The sequence below is a fragment of the Notolabrus celidotus genome, chromosome 21, assembly GCF_009762535.1.
Source record: "Notolabrus celidotus isolate fNotCel1 chromosome 21, fNotCel1.pri, whole genome shotgun sequence".
NCBI lineage: Eukaryota > Metazoa > Chordata > Actinopteri > Labriformes > Labridae > Notolabrus > Notolabrus celidotus.
This window is the reverse complement of record NC_048292.1, coordinates 17958091-17970218: the sequence shown is the minus strand read 5'-3', so window position 1 is coordinate 17970218 and position 12128 is coordinate 17958091. Positions and strand designations below refer to the sequence as shown.

Below are 12128 nucleotides of genomic sequence, written 5' to 3'. Positions count from 1 at the left end.
GTGTGATAGTCTGTGTGTCTGACAGAGAGAAGCGCCGTCAGTGCCAGGCTGTGCTTTGGAGATACCACTGCACACAGGCTTTTCTGATCTCCTGTTACATTTAGCTTTGCCCTACATTGGATGGTTTAATTACGGTCCTTTTCATACCCTCAAATACAGAATAGTGCACTAAAAAGTGTCGGGAAGACGAGCAAAACTGCATTACTTATATATGGAGGTTTAACAAGAGACCGGTATCCAAAAGAATTCGATTTTTTGCATCTGTTGGAGCTGATGCACAGAAGTTCTGGGGTAATTTGTGAAATTACTTTGATAAAAATAGACCCGTCAAAGTGTCCAAAGCAGAGAAGTGATTCACAACTTCCCTAGCAGGCTACACTTCTTAGTTTATGTTCTGACCCATAACCTATCTATGTCAAATTCTCCCTTTTCTTTCTCAAAGGCTACAAAGATCGAGCTATTTGCCTTTTCTGTCTTACACTCCATGAAGACTAACTGAATGGAAACAAATAGCAGCTTCTCTGTGATACTTTACCTTCTGGTGCCTCTCATGTAGCACAGAAAGGTACAAAGGTGTGTTTACCATCTCCTGAACCTCATTTATCAAGACTGGAGTTCCACTTTGTGTGCAAACAAACACACACCCTCATTATAATCCAAAATCAGTCCCACACTGATGATGTTGTATCTCGTTCCCAGCTGTCAGCAGTGAGTCATTTGATTGACAGCGGTCATCCGCCAATGACGGCTCATTAATCAAAAGTGCCAGCAACACCTATTATGGCGCCATGCTGTTACTATGGTGACAGGAGAAGGGGACGTCTGAGGTCTACCTCAGTTTTGCCCCTTGGCCACTTGAGGCTGGTGCCAATCAGTGCCAGTCAATGACAGTTTGAATTGGCAGGGGAATATGTATCTTAATTTACCCAGGTGGTAAAGTTTTCCATCTGGAGCCAAGGGTAGAACATGGAAGCTGTCAAAGAGGAGGAGATGATAATCTGTGTGGATGAAAAACTTTTATCCTCACTTTACATATTAGTTTGTTTTGTTAGTTTAGTTGTTGTTGCAGTAAGAGGATAATTGGCTCCCAGTGGTCCTGGGAAAAGAAACAGCACTTTGTTAGAATTAATTTTTCAGTCTGTTGCTTAAATGTTTGATTGTTTTCTCAATTTCTTTCCAAGTGTAGAAAAATAAGTGATCTTCCACTGCAGATGGAGTGAAGTTTGATACAGATGATCTACAGCTATTTGAGTATGATTGAACGACATTTTGTTCTTGGTAACTGCAACCAATGATGAATCAACAACATGTTTGACTGTGATTTCATTGGATTGTGACAGGTTCATGCCTGCTCTAGTAGTCTGAAGTACTCTCACGCTGAGCAATGTTTAAATACTCGGTTATATGTTACAATGTTTCCAAAAAAATACAAAATTCCAACAATTCATACTCCCAGAACATCAATGTATTAATTCCATTTGAAGTTTCATGTTACCTGTAAGCCATTTCAAGGATAAGAGTGGGGTTAATTCTGCTTGCCTAACCTAAGAGGGTTTTTTGTAATTTGGAAATAAATGCAAAACAACAAAAACACACAGTTATTAGGAGAAAGTAAAAGCATGATGATATTTTGGCATTCATGTCCCAAATTCTTCTGTTTCAGGTTTCCCCAAACGTAACCTTTTGAACGAATTTTGCATACTCTCTCTTTAACTGTAAAGTATCCTGAATGCCATCAAATCTAATCTCTTTCTATGTTTCTCTGCAGCTGTCAAGGGTGCCAGTGGAGGCCTGTGGTCAGTACTCAACCTGCAGTGAATGTCTCGGATCGGGAGATCCGCACTGCGGCTGGTGTGTCCTCCACAACATGTAAGTCCTGCTAAACTGCAAAGTCGCACATGTGCCTACACAAACACAACAACACCTGTATTTTTCTTTCCTTTTCATCTTCCAGTTAAACAAAAGCATAATTTCTTAGTTCCTTCCCATTCAAAGGGCTTTTTAAAAACTAACAAACAGACTGGGGGTTGCTGTGTTTTGGTTGTTAGCCTCCCCTACCTCCATGACGCCTGGGCCTGTGCCCAGCTTTCCTCTCCTTGCAGCCCTTGAGCATTCAGGGACTCCTCTCACCAACCCAGGCCAGCTCTCAGATTGCTTTCCTGGTGGGGCTCGGCCTTGTGCCAGAGCCCCCTCAGATCCATTACCAGACCAGACCACTGGCTTTGTTTACCAGCCCTGAAACCAGAGCCTGGTGAGAGCACAGACACCGGCGGCACTGCCAGGGCACCTCTCCAAACTTCAGGAGTTGACATGAGGAGAGAGATAGTTTCTGTTATTGTTACTAAACTGGAGATGAGATTTCAGAGGTTATATCATTAACCACAATTCACTCACAACCACAGCCTGACCTTTTTTCTTTTCTTTATTGTGTTTTCTTTAAACTGTCTGTCACTTTCTTTTTTTATACATACACACAAAGAAGCACACAAATTCACACATACCTCAGCTGCTGTCAAACCCTTGTCCCTCAAGATTGAAGCGGGAGATAGTGCTAGCTGGGGGCAGGGAGATTTCCCACTCCACTGTAAATTGAAAATTGGTTTCTTGTGTTGGTGCTAGCCCTTGGGTAGAGTGTGAGGGTGTATGTGCGTGTGTTTGTGAGTGCGGCTGAGTACGTTTAGGACCTCTGTCCCTGTTGGCAAGAGAGGACATGGCGAGGGCAGAGGAGTGGTGTGCGTGTGTGGGAGTAACAGACACTCTGAACTCTGCAGAGGAGGGAAGATGGACAGGGGAGGAGACAGAGAAACAAAGATGGAGAAAACCAAAGATGAATGGTAGAAGACAAAGGGAGACAGGTATGGCAGAAGGGTAGAGAAGTGACAGTAATAAGAGATATACTAACGCTGCTAGAAAACTCCCAAAAAGCAGGGATGTAAAAGAGGGATGAACAAAGGAAAAGAAAAAGGTGAAAAAATTGTCGGCTTGTGTGCAGCAGAGTGAAGGAAGGAGAAATAGAGGATGAACATGTTCGAGGTCTCCAGGGTACAAAGTGCATTAGCTGACAGAGGACACACTCTGATGGGTTATGGGTCATGTACCAGAGGTTAGAAGCAAAGTATTGCACACCTACACACACACACACACACACACACACACACACACACACACACACACACACACACAGTGTCTAACACATGAATGTATGTTGCATTACTGTAGAGTTTTAGGTCTATCACAAAGTCTCCTATTGACACTTTTTAAAAAACAACTAAAGGGCAACCAGTAAGAAGGCAAGGCAACATGCTTGAACTGTAAACCAAACCTTAAGTGTCTGGACCTCTGTGTGAATATGCTCCACATGCTGTGCACATGGTTTCTGTGCAGCAATGTGTGTGTGTATGTGTGTGTGCGTGTGTGTGTGTGTGTGTGTGTGTGTGTGTGTGTGTGTGTGTGTGTGTGTGTGTGTGTGTGCGTGTGTGCGTGTGTGCGTGCGTGCGTGTGTGTGTTTGCGTGTGTGCGTGGACAAACCCATTAACACCCTGGACATCCTCCCAGTCGCAGCAATTGGTGGCCACAGATTGGCCTGTCACACTTAGCCTGATAGAATCGGCTCCCCTCATCTCACCCTCCTATTCACTGAAACACACAAACAAGGGCATGGCACACACACACACACACACACACACACACACACACAAACACACACACACAAACACGCATACCTCTCTCAGTGGAAAATTAGTGTCAAGTCCGCAAAACCAGAATAGAGCCCAGAGAGAGGGAGAGAAAATAACCAAAATGCCACTCCAGTCGTTCTCAGGTGTCGAGGTGTCTGACCATTACAAGGGCAAAAGAGAGATTTCAGGTGTGTGACTTTTTCGTGTGTCCCTTCCATAAGTTGGACTCACAGTTTCCCCTCTCCTTCACCCTTCTTGCAGAAAGACACACATGAAACGCACAACCCCATTTGAACTATCGACCATAGGTTTACCTTTCTCAGAGACCCCCCAACATCCACGCTCTCCATCTCCCAGATTGTGAATTCTTAACAGGGTCTTGGTGTAACTGATGCCCCCCCTGAGGGATGAATCTACCTCAGGGCAAGCAGGACTCTTTGCTCCTGCCATAATCACTCCTGTTTTCCTGCCCTGAGTCATTCTGTTAAATGAACCACTGCTGATCTTTTGCACCTGAGATATTTTCGGTATTAATCTTGATTACTTGAGTCATATTCCTTCATAGAAGACTATTTTTTGGCTATTCAATAAAATGTAGCGTTGTACGTATCAGTCTTTCCAACCTATTCCCATGCCTCATTGATTGACTGAGATCAGATAGTGGTAAAACACACTTTTACAGGCGTGAATCAAAGTAATCCAGCAAGTCCGACTAACATCTACAGATACTAATCCCTATACAGACAGATGGACAAAATACAGATAATCAATACTGCTCACCCTACAAACGCCTGGGCAAGCTACCTGAACTCATTAAAGTGTTCACTTTAAATGTAGTCAGAGAAAGTTGTAGATAGAAGGGAAGAGATATCGCATAATGTCGACAGTTTGACCATGAATTAAGCACGTCTGTCCTTGGTGGGCAGTTGCATCTGACACATACACATACACGTGAAGGGCACACACTTCTTAGCCGAAGCCCTTCTCTCCAGACATCTCAGCCCCTAACAAATGCAACATATGCAGCGTGTGCTGAACTGCTTGATATTCAGTGCATCAAAATATTCATCTAATGTCCTTCAGTCTGCCTTCTTTCCCACTTGAGGATCTTTTGCAGAATAACATTCTCATTTACACTGCTTGACGAAATGACCTAAAGGAAGAAGAGCTTCTAAAGACAACTGAGATATACATGTATAGAGCGGTATGGTTATACAGACAGGAGATAAAAGTGTTTTTAAGTAGATGATGAATATATCAGAGTATTTCCTGAGGTTATAAATCCTTACAGAAGTAGTTATTTAAAAAATATTATGGGTGTACATTGGTAATTAGACCCAATTTTGGACCAATAAAGTATTTTCTTTGGTTTGGAAAATCAGGTGGGTCTCTTTCAACATTCTTCTCTGCTGTTATGCTTGTGCAGCGGCGTGCATGAGTGGATGGGGCCGTCAGTTTAAGTAGGGAGGGGGTTCTTACAAAACTGCATGCATGTAATTCATATGAAGCATGTAAAGCACCTCTGTATGACACATGAACAAACGACATGTCAGGAACCAGTCCTGTTCTGTCACTTGTAAACATAGTCCAAAAACAAGAGAAACTCAGAGGGACTTCATTCTTTCATTTGGAGGAAATGACTCTCTGCTAAATGATTGTTCGAATGTTGCATATTATACCTTTAAAGATTATATTCTTATTCTATGCTCATCAGGCATCAAAACGGCAAAACTTGAACTCACACAGCAGCCAACTCAGCCATGGACTTGCATAAATGCCACTAGTTGCATTCTGATCATTGATATTTTTACTACAGTAATGAGCTAAATTAAGCACAAGTACAAATGCCTCACATGCCAAACCTGACATAACAGTACTAAGCAAAAAGGAAACCAATGAATGAGCCTCCATAAGTGGACGGCAGTATTTTAATACCAAAAGCCTGCAGGGTGAGTCTGCATTGCTGTGCAGAAAAAAAACCCCACAACAGATGGACGTGTTGTGAATTCTAATGGAGTTTTTATTGTGCTCATATTCCTTCTTGTAAAATACTTATCCTGATCCAAGGTTAAAGATATTTCAACAAAGAATAAAAATATGAAAACAGGCCCCCTGCCTCATCCACTGACTGCACACTAAAGGCTGAAACAATGCATCTTTAATATCATAGAGCAAAAAAAGTTCAAAACACAGCCAACTCTCAGAAATCTCACACACTCTCCCACCCACTCTTACTCTGCGCTGAACGGAAGGGAGTGGAAGGGGAAGCATAGCATGTGCTTCATCTTCAAAGTGCTCTTCCAGATAGTTTGTTGTTCCCAATCAACCTTGAAATCACCTCCCTGGTCCGAGAGAAAACAGAATCGCAAGCACTCGCTCTCTCACTCTCTCTCTACCTCTCTCTATCAGCATTGCCTTTATTTACTTTATAGATCGGTGAGAGGAGCTGTTAGAGAGAACACCAGGGGAAGAGGAGAAAGGCAATCAATAGTACAGGGGAGGAAATCAACAGGAGAGGATGGTGCACCTGTGTGTGTCTGATCGCAGTCGTTGTCCTTGACAAACATTGACCATCCATTTAGAAGTCAAATGTCTTCATTTATGGACATACACTCCTATCTAACCATCAGCTGCATATCCTATATACCCCCTTACTGTATGCGTTTGAACCTCATGGGAGACTTCTTTAGATTCCCCTCCTGTGGTTTTCCCTGCCAGTATTCAAGGAAAGCTGAAGCTTCACCTGTCAACCAAACTGTCTTGTCCTATCAGACTCATCCTCTTGCTCTTCTCTGTCGAGATGCACGACTTATGCTAATACCTGTCTAGCCCGGCAGGTGAAAGGAAAGTCTTCACTCATACCAGCCTCCCCTTTCCTTCATTTTGCTTCTTTCCAGTCTTTTACCACTGACATTGGATGTCACACCCTGTCAATCAGAGGAGAGTCTCATTGAGGACCCTTCCTGAAGATTCCCTCTAAGGAAATATGAGATGAATAGCGGGCTTATGTACAGTATTTATGAATAAAAACTGTTGACTTCAAAATTCTGCATTTGTTATTACTAAATTCTTAGTTCGTGAGAACAGAAGACATTTACTCGTTTCCACCTAAAGTACAAGGAACTTTTAGTTCAGGGTCTCCTTTTGAAAGGGATTAAAAGGTTCATCCAGCCCATTGTTGTCTGGGTTTAGAATTAAGTCCAAAGATATGAGGATTAGGAAAGTAATTCTGCTGACATGGGTAAAAGTGTTTCAAATGCTGCAAGTACTATCTCAGTATATCAATTTAAAAGTCCCACCCCCGAAGTCCCTGTTCCCACAGAAAGTACACTCTCATGTGCGAAGTCCTTTTTTATTTAATAAAATTTGAGTTCCCAGGACTTAAGGAAGACCCTGGTCCCCTTGGAGAGTGCACACCTTAGGTCTATTGTCTCTGGGAAACATAGCTCTTGTAAGATACATACATGCTAAATTTAGACCTACCCACTCTGGTACCAACCTTTGGCTTTTGAACTACAGTTTTCAAACCTCAGGTAATGTTTTACTATCACATATTATTTTCTATCAATAAGTGTATGAGATTGTGAATACCCATTTGCATGTCTTTGTCCTGGTTCACAATTTGCTGTGGTACCTTTTGTTAATCACAGATAGTGGTACCATATCATTTACATACTGCATTTAAGATGTCTTCAGACTCGTGGCTGAGGCTATTAAGCCTAAGTTTGTTAATGTAACAAATGAAGTAAGAAGTAAAGTTATTTTCTCATCTGGCTTCATATAACCATGTTTCTACTGGAACCATATAGGTTAACTCTTATTGGCCAATAGAAAAGTTGCTGCTTTAAGTCACTTTTGCAGTTGCTTCACTCAAGCGCAAAAGGGTACATCCACCTCTCTGACATGATTTAACCCTTTCTCTCTGTGCTTTCTATGCACACTTTAACCCCTCCACATACCTGAGTGGCACCTCTACTCTGAGCCATTATGCCAAAGAGTAACAGCTACATTATGGATATTTTACCTCCCCTAATGCTTCTCTGTCAGCTGTCAGTTCTGTAAGTGGTTAACTAGGCTGTCAAGGCGCCTGTCATGTGTGACAGTGAGACAGATTGGAAACCATATTTGGAGAAGTAGCATTGTCAGAACGAATGTCATCATATTTGGCATGGATATTGGGAATATCTCCCATTACTCTGTGATATCGATGTCATTTTGGAACAAGTGGCGCTAATGTCGCAATATCTCCACATTAATAATTTGTCTGACATATCTCAATCTCTGCTTTTGGCAGTGATAGGACTTCTATCCCCTGAGTGCTGAGATCATTTTCTCTCTCACACTTTTTCATTTCCTTTTTGTCATCTTCCCCTTCCCTCCTCTATGCTATCATTTGAATCTAACACTATCTTCACCAAGCTCATCATACACTGTATTTTTGTGTTTGTGTCTTCACATTTTAGGCACATCTGTGTGCACGCTTCTGTAACCAGCATGTGCTGTGTTCCAATGTGTGCCTTCCTATCTTCTGTTTCTTCTCACACCTCTCCCCTCTTCCTCCAAACACTCATAAACATTGATCCCTCCTTCCTGGAGGGGAATAGGGACAGTGAAGTCTTTGTGCCATAGGCAAATGGCTTCTCCTAGTTCATTAGAGAAAGGTTGTGTATACAATCGATAGTAAACTTCTAGTGGAAAACCACAGAAGGAGTCAGTGATGCCAGCAACCACTGTGTACTGAAGAAGGATATGAGTCATATTCACATCCTTAACTCTAACATTTTCCTTTGAAGTAACACTTTTTTGTTTACAGCAGTGAACAGATAAGTCTGATCTAAGTGCCTCTTTTGAGTTTATTTCAGTCATACGATCAAAAATTAATTAACAATTGTCATACACTTGTGTTAGCGTCTAATGATGAAACAAAGGTTCAAGAAGTCATGAGTAAACACACAAAGGGGCTTATAAAACTTGCAAGTCATGCTGCGAAGCTTCTTGTCTCCTAAATCCTTTGTTTTCCCCAGACATCTATGGTGCTGTCAACGAATAACCTTTTCAGAGGGAAAAGCTAATTGGCAGATCCATTGAATGCTTTTTCTCCTTCCCTCTCTCCCTGTCTCTGCTCGCTCTCATATTAATTCTGCACCGGTGCTACCTGTCGCTGTGTCACAGTCATCCGTTGCCTCGGTGTGCTCATTACTGCAGCATGCCAAAGTATTGCTAATTAAACTGCAGCGCCACAATTAGCATGCTGCCGAGGACTCGTGTTTGGTTGTGGCGACCACTAGCCTGCCCCTGGAGATAGCTGTAAGTGCTTTGAAACATATTACTGGCAGAGGAAGGGTTTGTTTACACCAGAAGAAAGTTTATTCTCTAATAGACCTGCCACAGTTTGAGTAAAAAGAGAGCTCTGAGCTCTTACTCGAGGCCAGGAAAGTAGAAAGTACGTGGGCTGACGATCTACATGTAATTTTCATGTGCATTAATTTCTTGTTTATATGCACTGCTAGATCTGTCATTTTATATATCTAGTTGAAGTTAGCTGAAAGGACGAACAAGATGAGGAGCAAGGAAATAAAATACCTGGGGTTAGTTTATTTGTGATGCCGACAGGAGCAAGATAAAAAATTTGCCTTTAAAAAGAGATTATTTCATTAATTGACTTTCTCTTTATCTCTCATTACTGTGCCAAGATGCAAGGACAAGGAAATAGCCAAGAGGAGATAATGGAGGGATAAGAAAACATGAACAGGAGTTGATAAGAAACAGAAGCCTTCAATGGAGAAAAGTTAGAGGGTTGAGAAAATATTGTAGCATTTCTTTTTGACTGTGACTGAATATTCTTTTGGTAATATCCACTGAAGGGATGTGTTGCACAAATAGTAGACTCGCTCAACCAATCAATGGCTGTGTCTGTGATCAGATGACCCCTGGGGCTGTCGCAGACCAATAAGAGATATGATACGTAGGAGAGGGGATAAAAAATGTTGCACACAGGTAGAGCGAGCAATGAAAAAGAGAGAGAGAGAGAGAGAGAGAGAGAGAGAGAGAGAGAGAGAGAGAGAGAGAGAGAGAGAGAGAGAGAGAGAGAGAGGAGAACAAACTTTAAGATAAAAAGGTAAAGAAACTATTACTGTAAATAAAATGGCTTCAAAGCGCAAATATACTGAAGTTAAGTTTGAATATTTACGATATCTTTATCATAACTTACCAGACTTTGACTTTGTCTGCTTTTGTGATTCTGACGGTCATTGTTACTTATTGTATTGCGCCATGAGCCTTCACTGTGCCTATTATATTAAGTTGTTAGTAGCCTTAGGGCCTACACAGTCATCATGCTATACCACATCACACTTCACTGGATTGATAATCAGCTGCAATAAATGATATTTTAGCATTTTAGAATGCTAGCCATAGTTCTGCAGTTATTTTGGTGAAAGTAACTCAAGTAGTGTAACGCTTTACAATTCAGAGACAGTAATATTGTAATGTAACTAATTACTTTCAAATAACAACTACTAATATATAGTGTGTTACATTTTAGCTGTAACTTGCCCAACACTGTTTAAGACTCATGTATGATGCATTTCATGAATCAAAACATCATCAATGAAGCCTCATAAAATCAGTTGCAGCTTTAACAACGTGCCTAAAGTTTTCTGTTAATTTGAGGAAAAAGTTCCAAAAACGACTTTGTCAACTGTCAAACTTCCATTTATTCCAAAGACTTTCTTTGATCCGGAAATTTTTGCATCCCTGGCACTCTCTTATGTCCATGCCCAGGGGAGGGTGATCGTCCCCTGAGTATGGGTGACTGATTTCACCCCCCTGCTCCTCTCGCTGGATGCTAAGGGAAGCTGAGGGAAGGGAACAAGGCCAAGAAGTGACAGGGGCATCAGGACGGAACGGAGTGTTGCACCTTCCAGTTCCCACTCGACTGTCACCATCATAGTGTGAAGAACACACACACACACACCTTCACACAAACCAATCTACCTATCCCGAACACACAGGCACAAGCACACACACACAGTTCCCACTTTTAAGTCGGGACCATTGCTCACTGTCACCTATCGTCACCTTACCTCACACAAGGAAACAGAGACAGCAGAGAGAGGACATGCACACACAAACACACACTCACAGCAGGGAAGGTGTCTTTCTTTTGTCCGGCAGAGCATGAACCAGACACAGGGAGTGACATGAGACAGAGAGGATGAATGAAAGATGTGTTGACAGTCAAAGGAAGAGAAGGTAGAAAGTGATATATCCCATGCTACGAGAGGGTTCAGGTTACATAAATTCACAGGAAGAGAGAGCGGGGATGAGAAATCTTCCAGTGAAGAGCATAAATTAAACTACAGAAGTAAGTACTCTAGTCAAGGATATGAGGGTAAACACACCCCACACACACACTCTCTCTGTCTTACACACATACAGCTCATCTTCACTATGATGGAGAGCACCCTAAGGAACGAGTACTCATGCAGGTCACATCAAATGTCCCATCACGTAGCTGGTGCTATGGCAACTGCAGCATAGTAAGAATATAATAACCATGTTATATAATCCTACAGTAATCCTCACTGATTGTTCTGTAGTAACACCAGATAGCATTGTCACAGAGATTATGCATGCATGCTGGGACACTTTAATGTCTTAAGTATCTATGTTTCATGATAAAGTCGGTCATTAGGCAGACACACGAGTTGTATGATACCAAAGACTAAACCTTTACCTAAGACATAACAGGTTGTATACACTACATTTAAACTGTGTTTTGTAACTCCATGTATCAGGGATGTAACTTTACCTTAGGATAGACAATTTAAAATAGATACACATAAGGATGATTCAAATTGGTGAAATGAAAAATGAAACAGAGCGAGTTCTACATTATTACGTGTGTGGCTCAATAGAGACGTACAGACGTGGCAGCAGCAGGACAAAACATTCGCAGCCACTAAATTAGCATTTACACAGGATTGCTCTCTACTTTTGATAAACTAGTGGATCTCCTTCCTGCTCCTGGCACGTCATGTGAGCACTGTCTCCACAGCTGATAGAAAGAGAGATGTAACCGACAACAATGCAACATGGAAGAGCTAATGCCTCTCCAGGGGGTGTGAATGCATTCAACATTGTTCAAAGTTGATCTTTTTTTTTTAACTCCTGTATCTTTACCACCCAGCAGACGTTCCTATTCATAGTTTTCACGTGACGTCACACACTATGGAACGCCCCCCCCCTGGAGGGCAGAAAAGGCTTCTTACTGCTACGGGCTACGGGGAAATGACCGGACCCTGCTGCTAACTACATGTTTAAACACTAAAAAGTGACGGACATTTGTTTTTCAGTTATATGATGAGGAGACAAGCCCCGGTCCTGCTTCTTACAGGGATATTTCATTGTTTTTGAAGTGGGGTTGTATAACTTTTATGTCACTAATTA

At 41.9% G+C, this 12128-nt stretch overlaps 1 protein-coding gene across 2 annotated transcripts in view; it reads left to right on the top strand.

The window, feature by feature from the left end:
- The window catches only part of plxna4 (plexin A4), a 254565-nt gene that overhangs the window by 159493 nt on the left and 82944 nt on the right, over positions 1-12128 (top strand). For both annotated transcript variants that reach the window (XM_034673574.1, XM_034673573.1), the window contains exon 5: positions 1769-1869. In XM_034673574.1, the coding sequence (XP_034529465.1) occupies positions 1769-1869 (101 nt within the window). The remainder of the gene's footprint in view (positions 1-1768; positions 1870-12128) is intronic.